This window comes from Xyrauchen texanus, chromosome 22 (assembly GCF_025860055.1).
Source record: "Xyrauchen texanus isolate HMW12.3.18 chromosome 22, RBS_HiC_50CHRs, whole genome shotgun sequence".
NCBI lineage: Eukaryota > Metazoa > Chordata > Actinopteri > Cypriniformes > Catostomidae > Xyrauchen > Xyrauchen texanus.
In genome coordinates this window covers 15,209,614-15,225,692 of record NC_068297.1, presented here as the reverse complement: position 1 = coordinate 15,225,692, position 16,079 = coordinate 15,209,614, and the positions used below count along the sequence as shown (strand labels likewise).

At 38.3% G+C, this 16,079-nt stretch overlaps 1 protein-coding gene across 3 annotated transcripts in view; it reads right to left on the bottom strand.

Moving 5' to 3' along the window:
• The window catches only part of ehbp1 (EH domain binding protein 1), a 190,321-nt gene that overhangs the window by 68,918 nt on the left and 105,324 nt on the right, over window positions 1-16,079 (bottom strand). For all 3 annotated transcript variants that reach the window (XM_052153523.1, XM_052153524.1, XM_052153525.1), the window contains 3 exons: window positions 15,163-16,038; window positions 10,707-10,748; window positions 10,453-10,593 (listed from right to left, as the gene is read on the bottom strand). In XM_052153523.1, coding sequence (XP_052009483.1) covers window positions 10,453-10,593; window positions 10,707-10,748; window positions 15,163-16,038 — 1,059 coding nt within the window. The remainder of the gene's footprint in view (window positions 1-10,452; window positions 10,594-10,706; window positions 10,749-15,162; window positions 16,039-16,079) is intronic.

Genomic DNA, 16,079 nt, shown 5'->3' with positions numbered 1-16,079 from the left:
GTCGCCCCAGACTGGATGGGAGATCCAGGCAGAAAGGGGGTGGGAAGTAGAACTGGTGCCCAGACAGAAGTGCTCACAGTGGGCACGGGGTCCGGGTGGCTGCCCCAGCCTGGCTGCTCTTTTAGAGGGGGCTAGAGGGAGGAGGTGGGACAGGGCCACAAGGGTGTAGTGAGTCAGGGAAGGAGTCGCTCGGCTAGACACATACACACAGGCCCAGGGTCCTGGCACTTACACAACCGTGCCAGCCAGCCAGAGACGGTGCCAGCCAGTGAAGCACAAACAGATACATTTGTCATGACACACTGAGTGTGCAGAAAAGGGGAGGGTCACATACACACACCAAAATCACAAGTAAGCAGTGCGGAAGAGGAGAGGTTTTTGATCTTTCTTCTCACAAAATCATACAGATGGTACACAGATAATCTTGTTATGAGTCCACGTGGAAAAAAGAACCAGAATAGTCAATACTTTCACAAAAGTATAGCCAAAAATATTTGTTTCTGGTGTCAAAAGATATGTTCAGAAAACGAAAACATTGCCACGTCTCTGGATCATCAACCCTCTCCATTCGTCCTTTACAAAGTGACCTGTGAATTAAAAAGACTTCCTTGTCCTCTTCACCTCCCTCTCTCTCCACTGTCTATCAGACCCTTCTCTCTTTTATACTTCCTTCTCTCCCATTTCTGTCCTCTTTAAATGGAAAATACAGATCAGTTATGATCTGTCCCCTGGCTTCGTGGTCTGTAATGAGAAAACTTCACCTTGTGTCCCCGGCCATTCTAAAGGAAGCATTCGTCTGCTCCCGTTCACAAATCCAATTATATGTAGTCGAGAGAGAGAGAGAGAGAGAGAGAGAGAGAGCATGAGAGATAGAGAGATCAGGAGTGAGAGAGCTTTTGGAAGGGGAAGCATTGGGCAAACATGCAGGCGGCTTTTTTCTCTGTAATGTGGTCTCTGCTTGGTGTTGAGGTGTCAACTTAAAATGCAAGTAGTTGAGCATTGGCTAATCCTACAGCAGCCTGCTTTAGCCCCCAGCCAAAAGAGCGAGAGAGAAAGAGAGAGAGAAAGAGAGAGAGAGAGATGCCACCGTGGCCTTATCACTGGGCTGCAGATGTGCTTTCTGGATCAATGCACATACACAACGATCAATGCATTTGATAAAGAATTAAGAAGAAAACTGTACATGCTATCAAAGGCTGTTGTACATGGCATAATTATGCTTGTGCATGTGTGTAGATGATACTGGTACGGTGCGAGGGGAAGAGATAAATAGAGAGATAGAGATAGATGTCTTGCGGGCTACACAGCCTGCCCTTAGCACCCAGCTCACAAAATCCTGTCAAACAGTTACCAAGCCATATCAGAGGAGAAGTAGAGATGATCATTTAAAAAGAAGAGGAGGCTATTGGCCAGGTTTGTCCCTCAAAGAGACAGCTGGCATTTAACATACACAAAGTCACACGTCATGAGGGCATTAGATACATTCCCACAACACTTAAAGGATGAAAACAAACACATAAATGACAGAATACATAAACAATGGAGGAATGTAAATATCAAGAGTTACGAATCATGACAGAGCGAGAGTAGTGAGTTGGGGAGAGAGACAAATGCCAAGAGCGAGACCTACAAACTGAAGCAGGACAAAACATGCTTATTAAAATATATGTTTGAAGAGAGCCAGAGGCAAGAGTGTTACAGAAAGGATGGAGGAAGAGCTGTGCTTGTTAATATTGTTCACACACACAAAGTTAAATGTGGGCAGTTGGAAAGACAAACCCTTGATGCAATTAAAACATTAGTAGATGAACAGGTTGGGCAGGCAGCTTGTGTGCGAGCGCTAAGAAAACTTTGCCCTTTACACGACAAGATAATTACCCATTCACCACGAGCTATACTTTACAATATTAGACAGGTTCAAGAGTGGAGCATAAAACACACACCTGCTTTAAAAGTTTTAACTCTAAAAGTCCTTTCATATTTTAAAAGATTTTTACGCTGGTGGTCACCGAGTGGCAGTATTGTTGGTCGTACTGCTGGATGCCCTAACGTCACTGGTGGGCTGCACTGGCCATAGCTTTTGAAAATCTGATCTAATAAGGGAAATATTGCCAGTAAAAATAAAATTAAGTAATCAGTTTTCTTGCGGGTAAAATAAACATTCTGGAGGGGAAAATGTTTGCATGTAAGGGTGTTTCTTTGACTTCAGGAACTTTTAGCACTGAGGAAACCCCCAAATTACTTACCCCAAAGTAACTAATATCTTTCCTACATTTGACTACAGTATCTCGTAGGAGACAGATCATGTGTGTTTCAATGCCTTCCCACTTACAGTTGGTAGTCGCCACATTGTGTCACTGCTTATTGCCATCAAATTAAACTTTTCTCAACTTTTTTGTTGCATCACTGTGCACGGCCATGTCACTGAACGCTTTGAAAAAAAAAAAAAAAAAAAAGACTTTCAGTCACTTTGTCCTTGCAAATGTCTGTATGTGTGAATACCCCTTAAGAAAACTTCTCTCCGTCTTTATGAGGATGTGAAGCATGACCATTAAAATGCGTTAATACAAAAAAAAAATCAACAAGTTATTGGAAAATATTCTGCTAATTCTTCTACCTACTTTCTTTAATTAAAGTGTTCGCAGATCCACACACCCTTAGCTCATTCTGTCTCTCTAAACAAACAATTTTCAGCATTACTGCAATAACTGGATTAAACAATTGCAAATTCATATCAAAATTTAAATGTTATGCTTTTATCCTTCATATTTTATTCATAGGATACAGCCTTATGAATGAGGTTAAAAACTGAAGGGCAGTTAAAGAGAGAAAGGAATGAGATAGTAGAAGAGAAGAAAATAGATGTGTTGTGGTGCAGCGAGAGAGAGGGAGAAAGAGAGAGAGAGAGAGAGAGAGAGAGAAGGGAAAAAAGGAGACAGCCCCACTGAGAAAAGACAGTGTGTGTGTGTAGAGATGGAGAGAGCGGTGGCTTGATCACAACTCATGAAGAGATTGGAGGGGCGTCTCTCTCTCTTTCTTTCTTTCTTTGTTCTAGCTTGTTTGATCTCTGCACACACGCGCGCACACACTCTCTCTCTCACACACACACACACACACCCCTTCAACTATCTTCTAACCATTCTATTTCATTAGAGGCAAATCCACTGGAAAAGGAAAGTTACCACACCAAGATGAGAATTGGAACGTAGCTATAGAGAGACTACACAGTCATGTGAGCATGTTAAAATTCATATGGTTGATTGTTCAGTTTGGGGAACTATTCTGCCCCCTAGTATAACTTCAAGAAAAAATTACCTTAAAACATTCAAGATTAAAAGATTTACACTTTTTTTCTATTTAATTACTTCTTATAATTATTGAAAGTATAGACGTTTTAAACTTGTCAGAATTTCCCTATATGGACTTGTCCCTCATCCCAACTTTTTAACTATATCTATATAATCAATTTATTACAGTGTTACATCAAGAAAATAAACTTTTCCCCTAAGAACCTTAAAAACATATTTCAATGTACTGTATTTGGTGTTTATGTGCATAGTGTTTTTTTTTTTACATAAAGAATCACTCTCCCAATACTGCTGTCATTACCATCACGCCAATCATTTTAGAGAACAATTACGTTTTTCCAAAAATGTTTATACTTGGTAATGGCAAAAATGAAAATTGACATGTGAGCACATACGCAGTGCAGCTGAGAGACAGTTTGAAGATTCTGTTCTATAATCTGCTCTTTGACTGTAGGAAAAAGTAACTGGCTTTGTTTGTCTTCAGAAATTAATCAGTAATCTGTAATGAATCAGTAAGATCACACACAGAATATTTAAATTTAGCCCTACATAAATTAGGTAGGCCTATATATAAATACACTTTTTTACAGATGTACCTGTTGCATCAATTCAAAATCAAAGCTATACTGTCTAATGTGCATTTCAGCGACAAAATAATATAAAACATATATTAATGTCACAATATTTTATTAGTTTCTATCATTAATTATTATAAAAAAATATATATATATTAAAAGACAAAAAATATTTGTTTTTCAACTGTTGCTATCTAATCAGGTGCAGGTGCCACCATCCATATAACTTGGTGGCACTAGTGCTCTCATATGTTAGTCTGGAACCCTGTTGTGACATGCATGTTCTGTAAGATGCATTGATCAAGATTCTTTTGGTGTTTATGTTTAATAAAAAGAGAGTGCTTCAAGTGTCAAAATCTTATTACCATCTCACATCATTATCAAGGCCGTCATCAGATTTTTATTCCAGTGATATATGTTTTAATATAAATGAAACAGTTTGAATTCATTTCATTTTTTAAGAAATTTGAAGTAGTCAAAGTGCCCCTAATTAAAGGATTGTCCATATATGGAAGGCACAGCTACAATTCCTTTGAAATTCTGGGGGAATCGTTTGTGGCCGTCAGACCCAAAGAACAGGAGGACAACTGTGGCCTAATTGGCCCAATTAACTCGGAGTCTCTTTTGCTTGCTGGGACAATTGGTCTTCCCCAGGCCTTCCCACTGACTCTCACGCACCAGAGGCAGGCCGACGCTAACGACTGTGGACTACAGAGAGAGATCACTGCCACGTGGTGCATTAGCATGGACAAATAACAGATTTACACACACACACACACACACACACACACACACACACACACCCCCCACTTGATTTCATGAGTTGATTTCATGTCTAATGTTGCAGAAAAATGATGCTGAAAACTGAACATGACAGAGGCAGCTGTTTGCCTCAAAACACACACATACACACGCACAAACACACAGGGAGGTGACACAAGTTCAAAGGTTTGCTCTGTCTCTCTCTCTGAGAGGGAGGGTCACGGGCAGCTCAGAAAAGTCACAGCACTGTCACACACAGAGAGAGAAGGATAGAAGTGTGTGTGTGTGTGTGTGTGGGGGTCAAGAAGAGAGTTGGGAGGGTAAAGGAGGGCCTCGTCGGTAAAAATCAAACACAGTCCAATTAAACTAATCATAACGAGCCAGTGAACACGAGGAAGCTCACCTGGAATATTTTCCCTCTTTCTTTCCTCCCCCTCTCCTTCCCTCTCATTCTCTGTACCCTCCATAATTACCCTGGCCAAAGCGCTGTGAAATTACTGCACTGATCAACTAATGCTTGAGAAAATCTGAAGAAATGCCTCAGAATCATTCTGAGGAAGAGGAAACGAAGTTTGGAAGATTCTCTTGAATTTTAAGAACCTTTAAAAGAGCACAAATAAATGGTGGTGAGTTATAGGTTGTGTGTGTGTGTGTGTAACAGCATGAAGGGGGTGTCGTGCCGCAGTACATTTTTCTAATTGTGCATTAATTAGCGATTTGCCCTCAACAGGAGGTGAAGAACATGAGAGCAACTCAAAGGTTTGGTCCTAATGGATTGTGAAGGCCACCTACCCATAGTACAATGACCTATACTAAACTATTTATACTGTTATCCTACTATCAAAGGCCTAAACACCAAAAACAACACACACACACACACACACACACACAGGAATACAGAATAGGATAGGTGGGCAAGAGGGAAGGAGAGACAGAGAAAGAGAGACAGCAGTGGAAGAGATCAAAGCAAAAGAGCTAATGCAGCACAATGGAGCACAATTAACATGGCATGTAAAGAACAAGAGAAACACACACACCCCAGTTCTGATGAGAGGGGTGGGCATACCGACAGCCCCACTGAAACACACCAGTGACTGTGGACAATAACTGGCCCAAAGGCCATCCTCTACACTCTTACCCACAATCAAATCTGTATGCTAACTGTTAACAGAAATTTAAACAGTGCTGTCGTTAAAAGACTCCATGAAAATAATTAGACAAGTGCAATTTTTGTTCCTCTTATGACATATTTACTATGGTAACAGGAAGATGGGTCGGGACATACAGTATTGAAGGACAATTATATAGCCAATAGCCCTCAGTTTAAGTGACAGACAGACAAATCAACACTTTCCAGTTTCAGTATCATTTCATTCACATCCATCGTAATCAACTGATAAGGCAAGGAAAAAAAAGGATGAGTGTTAGCGCAACCAAAAACACACAGACGAACCATGATTTTCCAATTAATTGTAAGCTTCATTTGAATGATCCTGATATTGACCATTAAAATCCCGAGACAATCTTTAAATTTACCTTTAAAGTTTACTTCCATTTTGGTTGGGTAGATTACTGTATCCTTTAAATAAATATCAATTGAACTGCATAGTTCTGGCCCTGTTGTTAATTTTGGAAATTACTACTTTCATAATATACTAAGTTAGCAACCTAGTCTCATAGAATGAGTGTTATATAACTCGATTTTTGCAAACTGAGTTTTCAAGCTTCGTTCTACATTTTGTTGCGGTTTCCGTTGAAATTAACACAACTGCATGTTTTATTCACTTTCACATGCATCATGAGTGCAACGGCTGATTATGACTTTAACAACAATTATTTTTTGCTCTTTCACACACACACACACAAACACACACACACACACACACACATGTTGTGTTTCCATGTTTTATGGGGACTTTCCATAGACATAATGGTTTTTATACTGTACAAACTTTATATTCTATCCCCTAAACCTAACCCTACCCCTAAACCTAACCCTCACAGAAAACTTTCTGCATTTTTACCTTTTCAAAAAACATAATTTAGTATGATTTATAAGCTGTTTTCCTCATGGGGACCGACAAAATGTCCCCACAAGGTCAAAAATTTCGGGTTTTACTATCCTTATGGGGACATTTGGTCCCCACAAAGTGATAAATACACGCTCACAAACACACAAACACACACACACACACACAGTTATGTTAGGATATTAAAACACTTTTTACTCTTGACGCATCATTTGAAAAACAATACATTCTAATGCTTGTATTACAGACCCCCAAAACCCTACATTTACACACTAATTCCAAAGTGATATGCTTCCGCGGTAGCTCACCTGACAAAGTGTTGGACTTTTGACTTGTAAGCCTGTGGCTCAAGCCCAGTCAAGGACACAAGCTGACACGTGATAGAAGCTACACAAAAATTATGTGGTTGTTTCATATCACATTTGCAATAGTGTTTTTAAACACTATTAGTAAGGTTTAGGTGTTGGTTAAGGGTAAGAATGTCTGTTTTGTTCACCTCTCATTTGCTTTTAGAACACCATTGGTTAGGTGTAGGCTAAAGTCTTACAGCCTGTCTACACCAGACACGAGTGGCGCGCCATGTCAAAAACAATAGAACCCCATTATAATCAATGATGCTGTCTACACTGGAAGCAACCGTAGCAGTGCATTCCATTTTGCGCTGCACGTGCTGGCACTTCACAAATTAAATGGTTTAGAGCATTCGTCTCGAAGCGTCCAGTGTAGACAGCCTCAAGCCGTTGTGGCGCTTCACGTCAAAGGACGTGTCCAGTGTAGACAGGGTGTTAGGTTAGGGAGGCAAGTTTTTTTTTTTAAACCTCGTCTGATTTACTCATTTTTGGCTCCCCTCACTGAACATTTCACTGGGAAACTGTATTAATGCTCAGCCATACTATTTGTAGGCAGTTTGTATTTATAATTTATGGGAAGGGGGCAATCTTATCCTAGTAAGTCTTTTTTTTTTGTTGTTGTTGATACAAGAGGAGTCATGTATATTTAGGTTCTTATTCCTGAAAACTAATGATAGAATATAGAGACATGAGTGTGTCCCATACATATTCACACAGCTTGGGGTGATGGTAAAGCATTCAACTCACATTTGTAATTGAAGTTTCGCTAGCTGCTACATTGTTTTGTCGGAGCAGCAACGTAGCCAGGTAACTCAGCACCTTCCGCTATCTACGGCAAGCCGCGTGCGCTGAGTGCATGAACGGTCCAACATTCCACACTCCGTTTTGATGGTTGAATGAGTGCATCATCCGGGTTCATAAAGTACCTTCTTTTTTGCTGCATTTTCAGTGTAAACGTACTACTCGCACTACTTACACTACAAAAATGGAGTGGTGGTGGTGTAGTGGTCTAAAGCACATAACTGGTAAACTGGTAATCAGAAAGTCACTGGTTCGATCCCCACAGCCACCACCATTGTGTCCTTGATCAAGGCACTTAACTCCAGGTTGCTCCAGGGGGATTGTCCCTGTAATAAGGGCTATGTAAGTCACTTTGGATAAAAGCATCTGCCAAATGCATAAATGTAAATGTAAAATACTGTAGAATAGTTCAAAAGTGTTTGGGATGCACCTATGGACTTAAAATCTAACATTTTGATTTCACAGGGATTTTAAAGTGAATGTTAAAGGAGTATTCTGTTTAATACAAGTTAAGATCAATTGACAGCATTTGTGGCATAATAAGGATTCAAATATGAATTTTGACAGTTTTGACAGTAGTTTTTTTTTTTACATTAAAACACTCACTGTTTCCAAAGTATAGCCACAAGACATAACAATATGCATGTTAACATGATTTTAATGTGATTAAAATCTCTTACTAACCTATTCTGTGCAAGATAAAACCAATTTTATAACTACGTTGCCATCACGATGTAATATCAACCAACCCTACTATAAAAATTACAATTTAACTTTACAGCTCAAATAATACAAAAGATCCTTTAAATCCTCCAAAAATTGGCCCCATTGACTTCCATTGAAAGTGCCTCACTGTAATCTTGGTTTTAGATTTTTTTTTTTAAGAAAAGGAGGGATGAGTCGAAATTATTTGTTGTGATAATCATCATTGTGCCACAAATGCTGTCGATTGAGCTTGATTTGAGAATACTCGGAATATTCTTTTAGTCTAAATAGTCCACACCTTCCTGTTTTCTCTGCTGTTTCTGAAGGGCATGTTTAACCACATGCTAAAGTGTATATCTACAGCCTACAAACAAAAAGCTATCTACACCCCAATGCCTTCACGGTCTCTCCCTCTTATTGTCTATCCTAACTTTCACCCCTCCATCTCGATCTCCTCTTTGAAAGAATGCAACAAGTCTTAATCTAATTAAAATATTCCCTCTGCATACTAAAGCGTAAAGTCTCTTCTTAGCGGAGGAGCTTCATGCAGAGGCCAGTGATAAGATAACAGGGCCTACTAATCAAAACAAGACATCAACTAATCTAATCTAAATCACTAACAATTACCAGCGTGCCAAGCCACGCTCCCTTTTGATCAATGTTTTCTATTAAAAAGTGAAACAATTCAATATTCTAGAACGCTAATGCACTGAAGCCTCATTAGCACACCGTCCTTGGGATGGAGGCATTCTGAACACACAACGCTAATTCATGGTTAATTTATGGGACGAAGAATGTCTCACCTTCATCAGAGGACTTTTGCAGGACAGAGAGAAAGAGAGAGAAAATGAGAAGAAGAGAAAATAAATATTCCTCTGACAGCTTTGGGGGAAAAAATCCTTAATTTATGGCCACATCACAGTGAGGTGCCCTCCTGTTCATTCTCTTTGCTTTCATATGCATTCAATTCAAGGGCATCTTGTGTCCTTTTAAAATTCATACAGCAAAGAAATAAATCCACCACATATTGCCAAATATTTCATTACATCCTGACAACGCTTTGTTGCATACTATTCTTCTTCTAAAATCAGGATACTGGAAGGGTTGCAATGTCATATGGATGTGGTATGAGCATTTTTTAGAGATGTGCTGTCATTTATTAGCCGTCCTGCAGTACTGAGTTAAGTAGAGCAAGTTTATTTAGTGTTTTGTGTTCTCTGACTGGTCACTTCTGACATCACTACCAGGAACCCTTTAGTAATCCTCGTAAAAACCTGCCCTGAGTGAAATGAGAGAGATTGCTGAAGACAAGAGAGTCTATCATGTAGGCCATTGGTTTAGGAATAACATTAATCTCTATTACTTTCTGCCTGACAGGACAGATTGTGTTTGTGTTTGTGTGTGTGAGAGAGAGAGAGAGAGAGAGAGAGAGAGAGAGAGAGAGAGACAGACACTTTGGGGGCAAATGTATCACTAAAAGTTTGCTAAATCTGAAAAAGGTATGAAGTGAATTTTTTTTTAGTGTAAGCATTAGTCTATAGTTATTACAAATAGCTTAATATAAAACAACAGACGTCTATGTCCATCTACAGACCATCATTTTGATATCTAAATGTGAGATAAATTAGATATCTAAGTGTATGATAAATGTGTATGTGTGCGTGTGAACGAAATTTCCCTAGAAATAAATCTGACAAAACCACCACTTGGGGATATAAGAATTACATATACGTATTACTCAATTAGAAATACGATTAATACATAAAATAATGACTTTTCTTCTAATTTAAAAAAAAATATGGTTAGGGTTAGTCTGTAGTAATTATAATTAGCTTTGTAAAAAAAATCTACAGAATTTGCCCCATTAAGATTCAAGTAAGCGGGTGTGTGTGTGTGTGTGTGTGTGTATGTATAAACTCACATCAATTATCTGTGGAGTCTGTGTCGGTGACTGTGCATTGGTGGTGCTCTTGTTTCCGGTCTTCATGGCGGCATCTCTACGGGCCTGTTCCAACAGCAGCCGGGCCCTTTCCTTCAGTTCCTCCTGACGAGACAGAACCTTCTGCAAAACAAAGAAAGATTTGATTTAAGACTTCCAGTGTAACATGAAGCTTAATTGAAAACACCACTTGCCCTCTCAGCGCTAGATGTATGTACAACAAATATCTGTTTCACCTTCTCTTCACTGGTGTTTGATGTTGGGGCAGGAACAACTTCCTGGAGAGAGAGAGAAAAAAAAATGAAGGTAAGACAAAATAGCAAACCAGTGGGACAGTGGATGCTCCATCTCCCATATTTTGTGTGAGTCGGATTAGCACCTCTTTAAAGCATTTTAATGTTTTAGGCTTTGTGCTATTTTTATGGGTTCCAGCAGGTAGCGGAGGTCTGTTATATGGCAGCGATTCTTAAAAGCTGAGAAGAGATGGAAATACTTGTTGCCCCTGACTGCCACAGGTTCGCTGGTAGTTTCTTAGGTGAGAAGGCATATATATAGTGCCATAGAGTTGAATACCTACAGTAGATGCCACATTAGCAACTGTTGCAATTACTGTGATAAATCTGCACCTCCTTCCTATTGTAAAGGTCAAGATCCACCTGTGAAGCAATTGAATTAACAGATCAATTCTGCATAAGCAGCAGGGACTAAAAACTAAATGTTTTTAATATCAGTTCGCTCAGAGCAAAAGCAATTTTTTTGTTCCTGTTTCGTTGTTCCGCACGCAGCCTCCTTTCCAAATTGTAACCGCTTAGAATTGGGAAAAAGGTTAATACTCTTTTTAAAATAACAGTACTCAGTGCTAAGTACAAGTGGTGGGTAATATACCAGTTGCAGTGTTGCCAGATCTTGCAAGACAAGGACAAGGAACCTGGTCTGGAAAAACAAGCCCAAAATAAGGGACTTGTCTCACTCAAAATAATCGATTCAGTTTTTTCCCATGGGGGGGAATTGTCTGCATAGAAATCATAACCATAGTATACAGCAGCCTATATAAAATAACATTTTCAATGAATGTATTCTTAATATAAAATATATCCCCAACAATAATTCAAATATATATATACAAGATTATATATATATATATAAATAATCTTTTTAAACCTTGGTACATCCACAGAGATCACATGCACAGACCAGCTAATAAAGTCCTGAATAAATTTTATATTGCTTTAATAGTGGTAGCGCAGTGGACTAAAGCACATAACTGTTAATCAGAAGGTCGCTGCTTAGATCCCCACAACCACCACCATTGTGTCCTTGAACAAGGCACTTAACTCTAGGTTACTCCGGGGGGACTGTCTCTGTAATAAGTGCACTAAGTCGCTTTGGATAAAAGCGTCTGCCAAATGTATAAATGTAAAATGTAATAACCAACATTGGGGTAATACAGAATGGAGCCCACACTCATTGCTTTTAGCCCTTTAACTGTCATAAGCCATATGAAACCAAACATCATCACAAAGACCTCATAAATAACAAATAATTTTTTTTTGTTACTTCAAACCTGCAGGATCAAATCTATATTAATACATCATATCTGGGCATTGCTTGTGGGGTCCCTCAAGGATCAGTATTAGGTCCTAAATTATTTAATTTATATATAAATGACATATTTTGTGTATCTAAATTACTGAAATTTATATTATTTGCTGATGATACCAATATATTTTTTTCTTGTGATAATTATAATACACTTATAAAAATTGTAAATGAAGAACTAGTAAAACTAAAAACGTGGATGTATATTAATAAATTATCTTTGAATTTAAATAAAACAAAGGTAATGATGTTTGGTAATTATAAAGAAAACGCAGAAATATTATTCAGTATTGATGGTGTTACATTAGAAATAGTGTCAGAAATTAAATTCTTGGGAATAACTATTGATAGTAAATTAAGTTGGAAACCACACATCAGATACATACAAGGCAAAGTATCTAAAAGTATTTCTATAATTAATAAAGTTAAATACGTCTTGGAATATAATGCACTATATATATTGTATTGTTCACTGGTTCTGCCCTATTTAACTTATTGTATAGAAATTTGGGGCAATAATTATAAAAGTTTGCTACATACCCTCTTCTTACTCCAAAAACGAGCAGTTAGAATCATACACAAGTTGGGATATTTTGATCATACAAACTTGATTTTGCAATCTAAAATTTTAAAACTTTTTGATCTAGTTGATTTTTATACTGCTCAATTCTTGTATAAAGCCAACAAAAATGATCTGCCGGGTAATATTCAAAAGTATTTTTTTAAGAAGATACTATAACCTGAGGGGATGTGAAAACTTTAAAGTCCAGGCGGTGAGAACCACCAGGAAAAGCTTGTGTGTGTCTGTGTGTGGTGTCAGACTTTGGAATGGTTTGGGGATACAGTTCAAGCAATGCCCAAATATTCACCAATTCAAATTCAAATTTAAAGAAATGGTGTTGATCAAATATGAGACTGAGTGAGGGATCTGGGTGCTCTTGTGTTTGTGATTGGGAGGGGTACTGGTTATGGTAAAATAAACCTAAGTATTTAGGATTATAAACGGTTCCTATTTATTTATTTTGAAATTGTAAATGGTGACACAATTACAAAAGAGTGGGATAAGTGTACATAGCTGAGTAAATAATGATAGTGATTATTATTAATTATTATTGATATTACTGTTATTATAAAACTATGTTTAATCAATATGCTAGGATATGGTTATATTTTATTTATAGAACCATATCCTAGCATATTGTTTAAACATAGTTTTAAAATATAATAATACATATTTTATGTATTATTATAGATATCGGGACATATTTGAATGTTTACGATAACAAGGATTATCATATAGCATTATAGTGATTAGTGAGATAGCATAATGTAATTGTAAGAAACTATAATATCAAATAAATATTATCAAAACAAATAAATTAGTATTTATTTAACTGTTAATGGCAGCAGATATATGGGGTAATATATGGGAAGGAATTGGGGGTGGGAGTAAATAAGTTATACTTCTTTCCACTCCCTTTCGAGCAACTATTATAAGTGTAAATAATATGTGTGTATATGTGTATATATTTATATCTATGTATATGGGAGATAAGCTGTGCTATGTTATTTTTATTTTTTTATTTGTGTGTGTGTGTGTGTGTTAATATATATGTATATATAATTTTATTTTGCTCGAAATAAACTTCAATCAATCAATATCTAACAATAATTCAGTGAAGACATGGAAACAACTGAGAAATGTACTTGATATTCTTCAGGATCAAAGCACATGCTTGTGTTCTACTAAAATAGGAAAGCTTAATTTTTTCAGAATTAAACCCTTTGACCTATGTTTGTATGAAAAAATTATTTGTACAAAATTAACCGGTTGCCAGCATTTAAACCAAACATGTCTTCCCTTTCAAGTTTTTGGTTAAATTCTCCAAAGAGTTTTGCTTGTTTTTGGTTTTCGTTCCTTGAATAGATCTCATTGACACCAGATAAAATATTAGCATCCAAACAGTTAACAGTTGACACCTAGGTATTTATTTACATGCACAGTGCTATAGCAGCAGAGACACAACACAATCAGTGAAAGAACCAAATAAAGTGCCATCAAACTAAAGGTGGCGCCAAGCAACAGTCTCCATGGTAACTCACCTCTCATGTCACAACTGAGGCCTTGATGGCATGTCAAAATAAAATCATGACAAATCTAAGCTGGAAAGTTATTCAGTGGAAGGAATGAAAGCGATACACAGAAAGTGTGTGATAAAAGTTGTCCGAACCGAAATACCCACAAGTGTGTGTGTGTGCACGCTGTATAGATGAGGAGAGGCTCTCATGCGGAACACGCTATAACCCGTGTCAGTATTAGAGCTGCAGGCGGGATGGCCCGTACATAATGACATGCCACTCCGAGTGACACGAGGCAGCTGTCTGGACCGATCACACGTCTCACAAAATGGCAAAAATATGAAACATGTAAAAGACTTTAAATTGTTTTATGTGCTGTGATTTTATATATCAGCTTTTCCTTGTAACTCGTTTAAACTGTAACTGCTTTTCTGTTGTGAGTGTTCAGGCAAAATTCATTTAACATGCATGTGTATGAATGTTTGTTGCCTGAAATCATGCATCTGTGTTTTACATTTCATGGTGTTAATGATGGATTTATTTGTGTGAAGACTATTAGTGATTTTGGTAATTTTGGGATGGGGTATGTGGATGGGTGGTGGGTGAGTTTTGGGAGAGCCATACAATAAATTCTTTATAATTGTTGTTTAATGTACATGTGTCAGATGGTCTTTTCTCGCTGTGTTGCATGGATATCTGTGTTTTTTAACATCTAATGCCATTACTGCCATGTTGTTTTAAGATATAAAGATAATAAGTTCAACTTAAAAAAGGGCCTCTCCAAATAGAGTGTTAAGTGCTGTTGCTCCCAAAAATGAAAGCGTCCTGTAAACTGTAGCTGGCCCAACTTGGACCACAATATTTATCACAAATTTAATGTATTAAAAAAGGTTTCTTGAAATGCTACAATTATTGTGTTTTCATGATCAATCAATGTGGTTAATTCAACGTACTCCTGCCCATACCTAGGGAGTGTGTGTACATTTTTAAGCAGGCATGCGTGTTCACATTTACCTGTGCATGTTTAGCAGGGGTGTGTGTGTGGTTCATCTGGGCACTGCTGTCAGATTCAGAATGGCGCAAACTCGCTCTCTTCTTCTTGATTAGATCAGCGTCTCTGTTATAAGTGAACCCCAGTTTGTGTGCATTTACTAGCGAAGGCCCAGTTTGCCACGTGGCCGAACCAGACTCTGTTACTTTCTCGATAGCCCGTTGAGGATAATGCTGCTCCCTGGAGTCTCTGGTGTCAGTGGTAGTGAACCCACCCAACAGCCCTATCTCCTTTTCTCTCTCCAGCCTGTGAGACAGGTCACTCATGTCCAGTGTATCAGCTTTGAGAAGTTTTCTCTGTTCTGTAGCGAGGGGTTGGGTGGGAGATGTGTCCAGGCCGGTTCTGGTACACTGGGCTGGTTGTGGGTGAGGTTCTTTGACCAACAGAGTTGCTGGAGAGACATGATCCCCTGCAACAACCGTAGATGCCCGTAAAGATGGAGTTACTTTTAGAACTTCTCCTGAGGAGGCCGATGGAGAACTAGATCCCCCACCTGACCTAACTGACTGCACTTCCTGCTCTGCTGTCTCAACATGCCCACCATTGGTTGCTACAAAATCCAGCTGTTTGGAGGACTCGCAATTAATGTCATTAAGCTCAGCGTAGAACTTATCCTGGTCAATGGAACTGTTCGTGTCAGTCTCAAAGTCTCCAACTTTGTATGTGCTACGGCTGCTGTTGGCTTCAATCTGCACTACGTTGAGTTCCTCACCACTGAAATGTGCCCGGATCTGATACAGGTACGTCATCACTGTCAACTTATCCGGGATGGCCAGAAGAACCATGTCAGATGGCTCCAGAAGACGGGAGATGCCCAGACTGGCAAAGCCATCATATGCCTACACACAAGACAAAAAAAACAATGAGGAGTATCAAATGT